Below are 13,844 nucleotides of genomic sequence, written 5' to 3'. Positions count from 1 at the left end.
CTTGTGCATAAGATAATAATCTTGACTTATTTTGACATTATTACTGTTGACATAGAACATAGAAAACTACAGCATAAAAGTGGGCCCAAAATATCTGTGCCGAACACAAACTAACCTCATCTGCTTCACATGATCCATACCCTTCCATTTCCTGCATGTCTATGTGTCCATCTAAAAATCTCTTAAACACCTTTATCGTATCTGCCTCCACCACCATCCCTGGCATGGATGGTGATAGAGGTAGCCACTAGCTCCTGTGTTTGAAAAAAATCTGCTCTGCACTTATTAAAACGTTGACCCTCTCACCTTAAAATTATGCCTTCTAGTCTTTGACATTTCCACCCTGGGAAAAGATTATGTCACCCCTGTCTATGCCTTTCATAATTTAATATACTGTACTTCCCTCAACCTCTGCTGTTCAAGAGAAAACAATCCAAGTTTGTCCAATCTCTCCTTGTAGCTAATACCTCCTAATCCAGGCAGCATTCTGGTAAACCTCTTCTCCAACCTCTCCAAAGCCTCCCCATCTTCCTTGTAATGGGGCAACAAGACCACATGAAATACTCCAAACTGACTCAACCAAGGTCTTATAGATCTGCATCACGACTTCCTGACTCTTGTACTCAATGCTCTAATCAATGAAGATGAGCATATCATGTGACTTCTTTACCTGTTTATTTACGTGTTGCTACCTTTGGGAAGCTATGGACCTGGACTCCAAAATCCGTCTTCACATCCATGTTGACCAGGGTTTTGCCATCAAACCATATATCTTCCCCTTGCATTCAACCACCCAAAGTGCAACGCTTCACAATTGCTCAGATTAAACTCCATCTGCCATTTCTCTGCCCATTTCTGTAGTTGATCTATATCATGCTGTATACTTCCACAGCCTTCCTCACTGTCTGCAACTCCAGCAATCTTGGTGTCGCCTGCAAACTTACTAACTAACCCACCTACATTTATTTACATACATATATTGAATACATATATTTATAGAGATTCCAGGTGAGACAGTGGTTCACATGCATCTTCTCTAACCTCATGTTCCTGATATGGCTTCTTGTATATTGGCGAGACCAAGCTTACTCCCAGTGACTGCTTTGCCCAACACTTGCGCTCGGTCCACCAAGGTCTACTGGATCTCGTGGTGGCTCACTACTTTCCCTCCCATTCCCATTCCAATACTGAGCTTTCTGTCCTGGGCTTCTTCCAATGCCAGAATGAGGCCACACACAAAGGCCTCAGCACTATAGGAACAGTGGAGGAACAGCACTATATATTCTGCTTGGGTAAGTTACAACCCATGAACATTGTATTCTCTAACTTCAGGTAACTACCCACAAATACACCCATTTCCTCTCTCCTTTCTCCCCCTAACCTCCCTCCCCTTTCTTCCCCACTCCCTTTCCCATCAAATAAAACCATTGCCGCTGCTTGCCCATTACCGGCCAGACTCTGTCCAGCTAATCCTCTTTCCCAGCATTCTTTCTTGCCTTCTCTGCAACCAGTCTGAAGAAGGGTCCGACCCAAAATATCACCTACTCGTGTAGGAAGGAACTGCAGATGCTGGTTTACACCGAAGATAGACACTAAATGCTGGAGTAACTCAGCGGAACAAGCCGCATCTCTGGAGAGAAGGAATGGGTGACGTTTCAGGGTGAGACCTTTCCTCAGACTGAGTCAGAGGAAAAGGAAACTGGAGATATTGCTGGGTACAAAGAGAATGTTAGGTGTGAAAACGATAGAACAAAGCAGACGATGATCAAGGATATGTAGAATGGTCATTGTTGGCTGAAGGGAAGGTGACAATAAGGCATACAAACAATAAAATTAATCAGAGTGGGAGAACTAGGGTGGGAGAGGGAGGGAAAGCAAGGGTTACTTGAAGTTAGAGAAATCAATATACTGTTGGATTGTAAGCTGCCCAGGCGAAATATGAGGTGCTGTTCTTCCAATTTGCGTTTGGCCTCAATGTCTTTCATTCATTTGTTCTATATCTCTCTATATCACTGTCTATATATCTCGTTTCCCTTTCGCCTGACACTCGGTCTGAAGAAGCTCAACCTGAAACGACACCTATTCCTTTTCTCCAGTGATGCTGCCTGACCTGCTGACTTACTCCAGCTTTTTGTGTCTATCTTCGGTTTAAACCAGCATCTGCAGTTCCTTCCAACACTAAAGGTCATAATCTCAATAGTCAATAGTCAATATCAATAATAATCTCAATATGAACTCTCTTTTTATCTGCCTGCAGATACTGCTTAACCTTCTGAATATTACCAACTTTTTTTTCGTTTTGGGATATCTAGCATATGCTGTGGTTTGTTTCCCAAGGTTCCGGCAATTTTCTCTTTTTTAGCTATTTTACTTTAAAAAAAAATGTCATCTGCTACACGGGGTCACCTGTATTTGACAAGTTTAAACCATCATCACTACCCTACTATAGATATTCACAAATTGCTGGAGTAACTCAGTGGGACAGGCAGCATCCCTGGATGAAAGGGATGGGTGACTTTTCACGTCAAGACCGTTCTTCAGACAGGACTCGACCCAAAACGTCACCCATTCCTTCTATCCAGAGATGCTGCCTGTCTCGCTGAGTTACTCCAGCATTTTGTGTCTATCTTCAGTTTAAACCAGCATCTACAGTGCCTTCCTACATCACTACCCTACTTGTGTCACTCAGTCTCTTGGTCACCTCGGCAATTTATAACGTTGGAGTTCTATTTCGCTCAACATAAGTGCTATCTGGAAATATTTCCAGCATTATCTGCTAACAGTCCCCCTTGTCCTCATTTTTCATCCCATCAGCCGTTGCATACAGCACATAATCCTCCGACATTTTCGCCACCTCCACCAGGATCCCACCACCAGCCACATCTTCCCATCTTCACCCGTTTCCGCTTTCCGCAGAGACTGTTCCCTCCGCAACTCCCTGGTCAACTCGTCCCTTCCCACCCCGCTCCCCAGGTACTTTCCCCTGCAACTACAGGAGATGCAACACCTGTCCCTAGACCTCCCCCCTCGACTCCGTCCAAGAACCCTGACAGTCTTTTCAGGTGAGGCAGAGGTTTACTTGCACCTCCTCCAACCTCATCTACTGTATCCGCTGTTCCAGGTGTGGACTCCTGTATATTGGCGAGACCACGCGCAGGCTTGGCGATCGTTTTGCTGAAAACATCCGCTCAGTCCGCTTAAACCTACCTAATCTCCTGGTTGCTAAACACTTTAACTCCCCTTCCCATTCCCACACTGACCTTTCGGTCCTGGGCCTCCTCCATTGTCAGAGTGAGGCACAGCGCAAATTAGAGGAACAGAACCTCATATTTCGCCTGGCAGCTTATATCCCAGCGGCACGACCATTGACTTCTCTAACTTCAAGTAACCCTTGTTTTCCCCTTCTCTCCATCCCTCCTCCTTCCCTAGTTCTCTGACCAATCTGACTGTCTCCGAGTACATTTTATCTCAATTTGCTTTGTTGTTACCTTCTCCCAGGCAACAATGATCTATTCTACATTTTCCTTGACCTGTTTTCACACCTTGCACTTCCTTATCTATGTATCTCCCTCTCCCCGACATCAGTCTGAAGAAGGGTCTCGACCCGAAACATCACCCATTCCTTCTCTCCAGAAATGCTGCATGTCCCACTGAGTTACTCTAGCATTTTGTGTCTATCTTTAGTTTAAACCAGCATCTGCAGTTCCTTCCTACACTAGACCTTCTGATCACAGGTGTTAAAATTGAGATTTTACAAGTGCAATGTGAAGTGCTTCAAGATTAGATGTTGTATTCCCTCTGTTTACTTCTAACTTGTCAATTTAAAAAAAAAAGCTCTGTGGTCGATAATGTAAGCCGATGAACTACCTCAAGAAAGGTTTCTTTTGCTTTCATGTTATTAGTATAATTTTTTAATGGAATGTGGTTATTTAATTTTTGTTCATTACTGATTAGAAGGGGAACATTAAATAGAATGTCAGACATTGCTGTCAAAACATTTTACTGCAAATACCAAATCCAATTATTGCTTATGTCTACTAAATTGAGGTTATTAAAGTTGAGCGTTAATTGCTGTATCTGTTAAGCCATCCACCCTGGACAATGTCTCATTAAAGAGAATAACAGCACGGAAGTCTGTAATTTGATTCGTGAGTGAAAGAGATGTGAGGAATGCATTCCTAGCCTTCAGGTGTAGGAGCTATCAATTTACTATCATCGGAAGGACAGAGATCCAGGTTTCTGTTGTGAATTTCATGATATCAACATGATGAACCAGATTTTACAAGCAATGGAAGTGTAAGTTCTGGCTAATATTTGTGGTTATATTTAGTTATTTTTAAAGAGTCAAAGCAGGGAACTGTCTGGTGTTACATTGTGCAGTTTAAAAGGATTTTGAATTGGTGCTCTGGAGATTCATGTCTTATTCAAAGACATAAAGCAGCCTTAATACCACAGTACATGTGGGCCAGATGAATGATGAATCTATATTGTGATCTACACATCCCTTACACCCTTACATAGACCTTCTGAGACAGCAGAACCAGAGGACGCTGCAGGTGAAGATGGATTGGGGGGGGGGGGGGGGGTGGGGGGGAGTGAGTTGCAAGTAGGAGGGTTATAAAGTTCAAAACTAATCTGCAAAATCAATATTTCTGTTGCCCTCCATAGGAAGATGTCTACATTTCACAATAAAAATGTAAAAGGCCAAATATAATAACTCAACTGGGAGGGTGGTTACCCAGTGCTGTATAACAATCAATTTAGTGTGCATTTCCTCTCAGTGAAACACTTTTACTGACATTATTGCTCAGTTTATTCCACCTCAGTTCAAATTTCTTGCAACTGGCTTGTACACATAAACCTAGCAGAAGAAATTTGAACTGATACAATAATAGAAAATGCTGCAAACGTTCGGCAGAACAGGCAGCCTGAGCTATCAAATATTTCTAGCATTTTCTGCTTTCATTGCAAATTTCCATCATCTGCAGTTTATTGACTTTTATTTCTTGCGCTGATTAAAATTTGTAGACCAATTGCAAATTAATTTCTAAAAAAAGGATAATGTGAACTATTCAAATCAAGAACTTTACTCAAATTATTCCTTTGTCATGTTTTCATTTTAGTTTGTTAATGAATACATCCTAATAAAATCTGAGAAAATTATTTATTATATTCATTAGGAAGGTTTTAAAGGTTTTTAAGGATTTATTGGAGAAGTCTCCTGGGGATAGAATTTTCTTGTATTTGTAAAAGCATGGGCTTTGCAGGGATAGTCGACATGGCTTAACGTGGAGGAAGTTGTGACTTCCAGATGTGGTCGAGTTTTTTGAGCAGATGATGAAAATGAATAATGAAGGTAGGGCATTGAATGGTGTCTACATAGATTTTACTTCTTTAAAATAAACTTGTGGATTATTTTGTATTCACCTGAGAAAACAGACTTCTGATCAGACGTGGGCAGCACAGTGGCTAGTGAAGCTGCTGCCTCAAAACTCAGCGACCTAAGTTTGATAGTCGACCTCCAGTGCTGTCCATGTGGAGTTTGCACATTCTCCTTGTGAGCTCTGGTTTTCATCCAGGTGCTCTGTATTCCTCACAATATCATTAAAGCCTGGTCAGTTAATAATTGGCCACTGTAAATGCCCTGAGTGTAGGTGAGGGGTTGGGGGTAATTGGTTGAAAAGACAGGTTACTTGGAAAATAATGGGGGGAATGGGATTGTAATGTGAGCTGGCATAGCCTTAAATGAGCTGAGTGGCCTTCACCTATGTTGTGTGGGAATATGGATGCTGCTCTGACAATGCAGCATTGGAGTGTTAGTTTGGATAATGTTGTTATGACCATCTGACTCAAACAGGAATGTGGCCACTGACTGTCATTGAGTAATGCCTCAATGGAGCTCTTAGATCAATCTACCCAGTATCTGCAAAACTCTAAATTCTGTGTCCTTGGCAAGAGTTAAAATATGGCTTCACTAGCGAAATGGAGAAGTAGTATTATCCTAGAAAAGCAGTTTCATTGTCCATTTCCAAGTGCTTAGAAGGCTTTAAAAAATAACTGGAGCTACCTTTGGTGCCTAAAGTGCCGGGATAGACACTTTAGGTTCCCTTTGAAAGATGTTAACGCATCAGCTGAGTTCTTGCAACATTTTGCTTGTGGTCATTTTCTTTGTCATGAATCCCCAATTTGCCATGGTGGGTTATCCAGCAACATAATCATTCAGCCTGGGAATTAAGAAGATGCGCCCGTGCCCCGCTGTTCTGTGCGCCCCTCTGTTCCGCGTGCCCTGCTGTTCCGCATGCCCCGTGCCCCACTGTTCCGTGTGCTCCATGCGGTGATAGCTGCGTGAGATGCATAATTTCACAGTGCACACTGCTCACCGTGCTGCGCAGCTCCAGGTGCCCTGCAACTAATTGGCTGCTCCCTGTGCCCAGTGCCCCTCTCTGAGCCCGTGTTGCACTGCTTTGGGTGCCCTGTGTCTCTCTTTTTCCCAAAATGTCTCTTCCCTGAGACTTTTTTCAGTCGACCCATGATCCTAGCTGTATCATTTTATTTTTAATTTTCCATTTTGCTTTTTGTTACCTGTTCACTCCCTACCAAGTCAATAGATATTTTAAAGGCAGAAATAGATAGATTCTTGATTAATATGGGTGTCAAGGGTTATGGGGAGAAGGCAAGACAATGGGGTTAGGAGGAAGAGATAGATGATTGAATGGCGGATGGTCTGAATGGCCTGATTCTGCTCCTATCACTTCTGACCTCATGACCATATGACTTTTCTGTATAGTTTTGTGAAAGCCTGTGATAGTTTTTTACCACTGTAATCCTCCTGATGTTCTCTTTGCTGATATAGTGTCCCCCCTCCTCAATGCCATCTGAATGTGATCCCCTTCATTCAGGCTTTATCTTTTCGGACCCATCATCCATGGCTTTAATACCTCATCCAAGTTACAAATAAAATAAGAAACTGGCAAACTGTCATGTTTTGTGATTATAACATGGGTTACTGTGTTCAGGTAGGAAAGTTTGACAACCGGGCAATAGAATTGAAAAAATGTCTTTGGTTGATACTGTCATTATCTGATGTCATTCCTTTGCAGCTACTCTAACATACGATACTTTGAGGTTTGGCGATTTTGAAGACTTTCCGGAAACAAAAGAACCAGTTTGGATTTTAGGAACCAAGTACAGTGCAATCACAGGTAGGATAAAGGGTGGGAAAGTTGTTTGTAAGTAGCCAGGGAGAGGAGTTGTTAGGAGCTGGTTTGTTTTTAGCAGTAGGCTGGGAGGGTTTCTGCTGATTACCTCTTAAGCATCGTTTTTTTTGTTGGAAATGAAGTAGATGCTGGGTGAGAGTAGCTGTGTTAGAACATTCTTACAACACTAATCATCAAAGGGTTTCAGCCAGACATTGAAACTCCATTTCTCTTTTCAAGCAGTTATTTAAAGGAGGAAAGTATTGATTAGAACTTAACTGCATTGTAATTTTTTGTACAGCAAGCTGAATTTGATTCATTATTGAAGTATTTGGAAAGGCTCAGCGCTGCCATCTGAATTTAGACAACTAATATGCAGATTTTTCTGATCAATTATTCCAAATGTTTTCATTCTTCATAGCAAAATAAGTTTTATTGATATCTGTTCATTTTTAATTTTACTCATCACTATTTTAAATTTATATGCTGTGATTAGTGGGCTTAATTTGAATCCATAGGCAGATTTCACTTCTTCATAGAATAATGGAGCACAGATGAAGTTATTAATTGTCTGGATGGCCTTGTATCAGGGTGATTTATTATATATTACTCAAGTTGTATTTTTCCCCATAACAGCATATTATTTTTCTCCTCAATTTTATCCATTCAATTTTGTAAGTTTTTATTGAACTTTCTTCTGTCACCCTCTACATGGTGACAGGAGAGAGAATATAAGAAGCGGAAGCAATTATATACCATTTGACCCATGGAGTCTGTATCACCATTCAGTCAATCGTGGTTAATCTGATAGATACAAAATGCTGGGGTAACTCAGCAGGAAAGGCAGCATCTCTGGAGAGAAGGAATGGGTGACGTTTCGGGTCGAGACTCTTCCTCAGATTTTGATTTAAACCAGCATCTGCAGTTCTTTCCTACACATATGGTTAATCTGATTGTTGGCCTCAGCACTTGCTTGTCTGTTCATCATAACCTTTTGAGCCATTTGCAAACCAAGAATCTATCTCAGATTAAATGTATTAGCCATTGAGAATTCCAAAAGATTCACCATAACAAGATTTAAAAAAAATACTGATCTCAATCCATAATTAACATCTGTCTATCCAGAGTATATTTGGCCTGATTCTAAATTCCCTCATCAGTTCCATGATAGTAACAATAGTTAAAAGTGAGAGAAGTAGTTGGCACACAGGTTTTGTTGAGACATCAGCAGCCCTAGAAATGTACATCACAAGTATGACTTTTTGTCCTGGGATATCCCTCATTCTGCCTTTACTATTAAGCCAGGAAATCAATCCTAATTCAATGAGAAATGTAGAAAGGCATGACAGGGGCCACACCAAGGGAGCATAGCTAAAAATGAAGGTGTATCAGTGCACTGCGGATGGCTCAATTGTAATCATGTATTGTCTTTCCGCTGACTGGTACGCACGCAACCAAAGCTTTTCACTGTATCTCGGAGTATGTGACAATAAACTGAACTCAACTCAACTGTAACACAGGATCAGGTGCGTGCTAATCAAAGATAAAAAACAGCATACAATAGACAGAGTTGAGCAATGTTGGAACCATTTGATCAGATTGAAACACTGCTCTCCTGTCACATTTAGCCATGAATGATGGCAGGCAATAAAACAGGAGGGGCCATCACTGTTAACAGTGCCCAGAATGCTAAACACGATCAATTTGGCTGGAGACCGGCTTCTGGGATGATGAAAATCTTGGGGAAGTGGATATGGATCACCTATTCAGCTCTTCTGGCTGAACATGGCTGAATAAGATTCAGCCAGAAGTACCAAATAAATAATTCACCTCAGCTTCCACATGAGATCCTCACTGTTATTGATTATATATCTTCAACTTGGAGCAAATCTCTAATTATCCTTGTAATTGCTGCTATTCCATCATCAACAAACATAAAACAAGGTATATCCTGGGAATATTAAGACGCTTTCTCGTTCCTGCTCGCCGGACCTGGAACATCTAACTATCTTATGCCGACCATTCTACCTACCCCGGGAGTTCAGCTCGGTGATCATCACAGCCGTCTATATCCCACGTCATGCGGACACCGACGTGGCACTGTCCACCCTACACGATGTGTTGTGTCAACACCAAAACAAGAACCCTGATGCGGCTGTGCTGGTGGCTGGAGACTTCAATAGGGGAAATCTCAAAAAGGTCATGCCCAACTTCTACCAACACATCACGTGTGTCACCAGGGGGGAAAGAACTTTGGACCACTGCTACACGCCGTTCAGGAAAGGCTACAAGGCCGTTTCTCTCCCTCCTTTTGGGAAATCTGACCACGCTGCCATTTTCCTGCTGCCGGAGTACAAACAACGGATAGTACGGGAAGCGACAGTGACGAGGGACGTAAAGCGGTGGGCTGACCATTCAGAGGCCATGCTGCAGGATGCACTGAGCGAAGTCGACTGGAACATGTTCCAAGCAAGTTCCAGAGACGTAAATGAGTTTGCGGAAGTGGTTACGGACTTCATTGCCACAATAGCCGATACCATCATCCCCACGGTAAGGGTCAGTATCTTCCCTAACCAAAAACCCTGGGTGGACAGGTCTATTCGCGTGGCCTTGAATGCTCGCACCGCTGCTTACAACTCCGGCCTGGCATCCGGCAACATGGACGACTACAAGGGAGAGTCCTACCGACTGCGAAGGGCAGTGAAGGATGCAAAAAAGAGGTACCGGGACAAGATGGAGTCACAGATGGAGCAGCAGGACACCAGGCACCTTTGGCAGGGGCTACGGACTATAACTAGCTACAGGTCCAGCACCCCCTCAACCGGAAGTGCCGGCTCCTCCTTAGCTGATGACCTGAACTCTTTTTACGCACGGTTTGAGACGGGTAACACCACCATCTCGCCGTCTAAAAACAGCACCGAAGGGGCACTGGCTAGCGAGGCTGGAGGGGGATCCACCGCCGGGGATGTGCACACATTCTCGGTGTCCGAGCATGAGGTGAGGTGGGCTCTGACGCGTGTGAACACGAGGAAAGCTGGAGGCCCAGACGGTATATCTGGGCGAGTACTAAAGTCTTGTGCTACTCAGCTTGCTCCAGTGCTCACCACAATATTCAACCTCTCCTTGGCAAAGTCCGTGGTCCCTGCATGCTTCAAAAGATCCATCATTGTACCGGTGCCAAAGAATGCCTCTCCAGCGTGTTTAAATGACTACCGACCGGTGGCCCTCACCTCGGTTGTCATGAAATGCTTTGAGAGGCTAGTTAAGAAGCACATCTGCGCCCTCCTTCCTCGCAACATGGACCCACTACAGTTCGCATACCGTCCGAACAGGTCAACGGATGATGCGGTCTCCCAGGTTCTACACACCGCTCTCTCTCATCTGGACAGCCAGGGGGGCTATGTGAGGATGCTGTTCATTGACTTTAGTTCAGCATTCAACACAATAGTCCCCAGCAGACTGGTTGAGAAGCTGCTGGAACTGGGGCTTAGCACCCCTCTGTGTGCCTGGGTCCTGGACTTTCTCACTGCCAGGCCCCAAGTGGTCAGGATGGGGGAACACACATCTAGCTCCCTCACCCTGAACATAGGATCCCCCCATGGCTGCGTCCTTAGCCCCCTACTGTACTCCCTGTACACACATGACTGTGGGGCCAGGTTCAGCTCAAACTCCATCATCAAGTTTGCTGATGACACTGTGGTGGTGGGCCGGATCTCCGACAACGATGAGAAGGCCTACCGGGAGGAGGTGGCTGATCTGGCACTCTGGTGTCAGGACAATAGCCTCCTCTTGAATGTCACTAAAACAAAGGAGCTGATTGTGGACTTCAGAAGGGCTAAACATCCAAGGACGTACACGCCACTCGAGATAAATGGGTCTATTGTGGATAGGGCGAGCAGTTTCAAATACTTGGGAGTCCGCATCGCAGAGGATCTGACGTGGGCAACGCACATTGCCGCACTGGTGGGTAAGGCTAAGCAGCGCCTTTACCACCTTAGACAACTGAGGAAATTCAGAGTGTCGCTGAGGATCCTTCATTGCTTCTACTCTGGGGCTGTAGAGAGCATCCTGTCCGGCAACATTACAGTCTGGTTTGGGAACAGCTCTGCCCAGGACAGGATGGCCCTGCAGAGAGTAGTGCGTTCGGCAGAACGCACCATGGGAACTACACTCGTCCCCCTGCAGGACCTATACATCAGGAGGTGCAGATCCAGAGCAAGCAAGATCATGAGGGACCCCTGCCACCCCAGTAACGGACTGTTCCAGCTGCTACGGTCAGGCAAACGTCTCCGCTGTCACGCTGTGAAAACGGAGAGGATGAGACGGAGCTTCTTCCCACAGGCCATCAGGACTGTCAATTTTTATAACCCCAGAGACTAAATTTTTGTCGACACTTTTTGTGCTATGTTTAGTAACTTATTAACTTTATTTATATGCTGTAACTGTAATTCTTTTTGTGCACAACCCGCAGACATTGCCATGTGTATGTGACAAATAAATTTGACTTGACTTGACTTGACTTGATTTTAATGCATTGGATCCAGAAAGAGTCGACTTGATGCCTGGTGATTGAAATGCTGAAAACTTGAATTGCAGATCTAGCCATTCCCTTAGCAAAGATGCCCTGGTATAGTTACAGCACAGATGTTCACTCGACAGAGAAAATAATTGTCTAACAATGTCATGTCGATGAAATGAACAAAGTCAAATTATCATCCCTGTTCTCAAGGTCATTGGTCACTAAAAGCGCGATTGAACCATACTAATCAGAAGCTCAGATTGACTTTTACTGGAATCACAGAGCACCAGACCCCTCTAAAGTTGGGTAAACCGAACACACAAAAGGACATATATTCCATAGGTGCAGTCAGAGTGACATTGAGGCAATATTTGACCAAGTTTGGCATCAGGGAACTGTAGCAAAATTGGTTAGTGCAATTCATGCCAAATCTCCATTTGCTGGGATCATACCGAGCATACACAAACCGTTCTACTGAACTGATATAAGACCATTTGGCTGCAAGGTCTAAAGAAAGCTTGTGCAATGCCAGCAAATGATATTTGAGCACCAATTGGAGTCTGGCCTGAAAGGCTTGATGGAGGGTCCCCACCCGTGGGCCATGCATTTTTCTGAGGGGAGCAAGTCTTTCATTTTGTAGTGACTTGGAATTTTCTCCAAATTTCCCACTGTTCAGCTAACTTCAAAATACTAGGCTTCCAGATCAAATCCCAGTTCCCAGCTACAACAGGACATGACAGGAGGAGTTCCACAGCACATTTTCCTTAGTTCAACTATCTTAATTCGTTTCATCAATGACCTTTACTCCATCATGAGGTCAGAAATGGGAATGTTTCCTAATAATGGCATGTTTAGTTTAAAGATACAGTGTGAAAACGGGCCCTTCAGCCCATTGAATCCGCACAGACCAACAAATTGTAAATTTCCCTGGTGTGGGACGAATAAAGCAATATATTATTAATCCCCCTTACATTACTTCTATCATACACACTGGGGAGAATTTTACAGAAGCCAATTCACTGACAAACTTGCACATCTCTGGAATGTGGGAGGAAACCGGAGCACCCGGATAAAACCCACATGGTCACTGGGAGAATTTACAAATTCCGTACAGACAGCACCCTAGGTCAGGATCAAACCCAGGTCACTGGAGCTGTAAAGCAGCAACTCTACTGCTGCGCCACTGTGCTGAGCTATGTGTTCATTTTCACTTTCATCTCAATTAGTGAAACAATTTGTGCGTGTCTGCAGTGTGGATAACATTCAGGTTTTGATTGATCAATAACACAAATGCCTTGCAAATGCTGGGCAGTACTGGCTAAGCAGTTTCTCCTGACATTTAATTTAGTTATATTAATGCTTCATATACCCGACATCAGCTTCCAATGGGTCACCAATTAAATGTCTAGCCACATAAATGTAAAGGTAACAAGTGAAGGTCAGGCACCAAATATTAAGCAATGCTTCTCACCTGACTTTCCAAAGACCCTTTACTTTGTACAAAGGACAAATCTGGGATATGGTGGAATAGCCTTCAGCTGCAATTACAGTAAACACCATTCAGGAGAAATAGATTGTTTAATCAACACCTTAAACATTGACTCTTTCGAGCACCAAAACCATCATGGCTGCAGCATGTACTAAATGCACAGCAATGATCCATTAATTCCACCTGCAAGGTCCCCTTTGAGTGATAAGTATAAAGACTTGAATGTATATTGCCATTCTTTCATTGTTGCTTTGTCAAATTGTTTAAGTTCCTCCTTGGAAACTGCACATAAATGATTCGTTAATAGTTGGCCGGTGTGGACTTAGTCGGCCTCAGGGCCTGTTTCCATGCATTATATTTCAATTAATCAATTCAAATTTAATTTCTTCAACTTAAAGGTGTAACGATTAAATAACAGCCCACATCCTTGAAATGAATTCATAAATTTGAATCCCAGGTTACATTTATATGCATTATTAATCAATGTTTCTGTTTTAATCTGGCAGTTTGCCAAGAATGAGTCTTCGAGTCACCACATTAAAGAAACAGGCCACTCGGCCCAATTTATCCATGTCAGCCGTCATGCCTCATAAATTAATCAATTTGCCCAAGTTTGGCCCATATCCCTTTCCTATTCATG

At 43.4% G+C, this 13,844-nt stretch overlaps 1 protein-coding gene across 2 annotated transcripts in view; it reads left to right on the top strand.

The window, feature by feature from the left end:
- atg4b (autophagy related 4B, cysteine peptidase) overlaps nucleotides 1-13,844 on the top strand; it is a 51,109-nt gene that overhangs the window by 16,161 nt on the left and 21,104 nt on the right. For both annotated transcript variants that reach the window (XM_078410612.1, XM_078410611.1), the window contains exon 2: nucleotides 7,101-7,202. In XM_078410612.1, the coding sequence (XP_078266738.1) occupies nucleotides 7,101-7,202 (102 nt within the window). The remainder of the gene's footprint in view (nucleotides 1-7,100; nucleotides 7,203-13,844) is intronic.

Source organism: Rhinoraja longicauda, chromosome 13, assembly GCF_053455715.1.
Source record: "Rhinoraja longicauda isolate Sanriku21f chromosome 13, sRhiLon1.1, whole genome shotgun sequence".
Lineage (NCBI taxonomy): Eukaryota > Metazoa > Chordata > Chondrichthyes > Rajiformes > Arhynchobatidae > Rhinoraja > Rhinoraja longicauda.
Note: the sequence above shows the minus strand (reverse complement) of the source record. Positions and strands in the feature narration are given on the sequence as shown.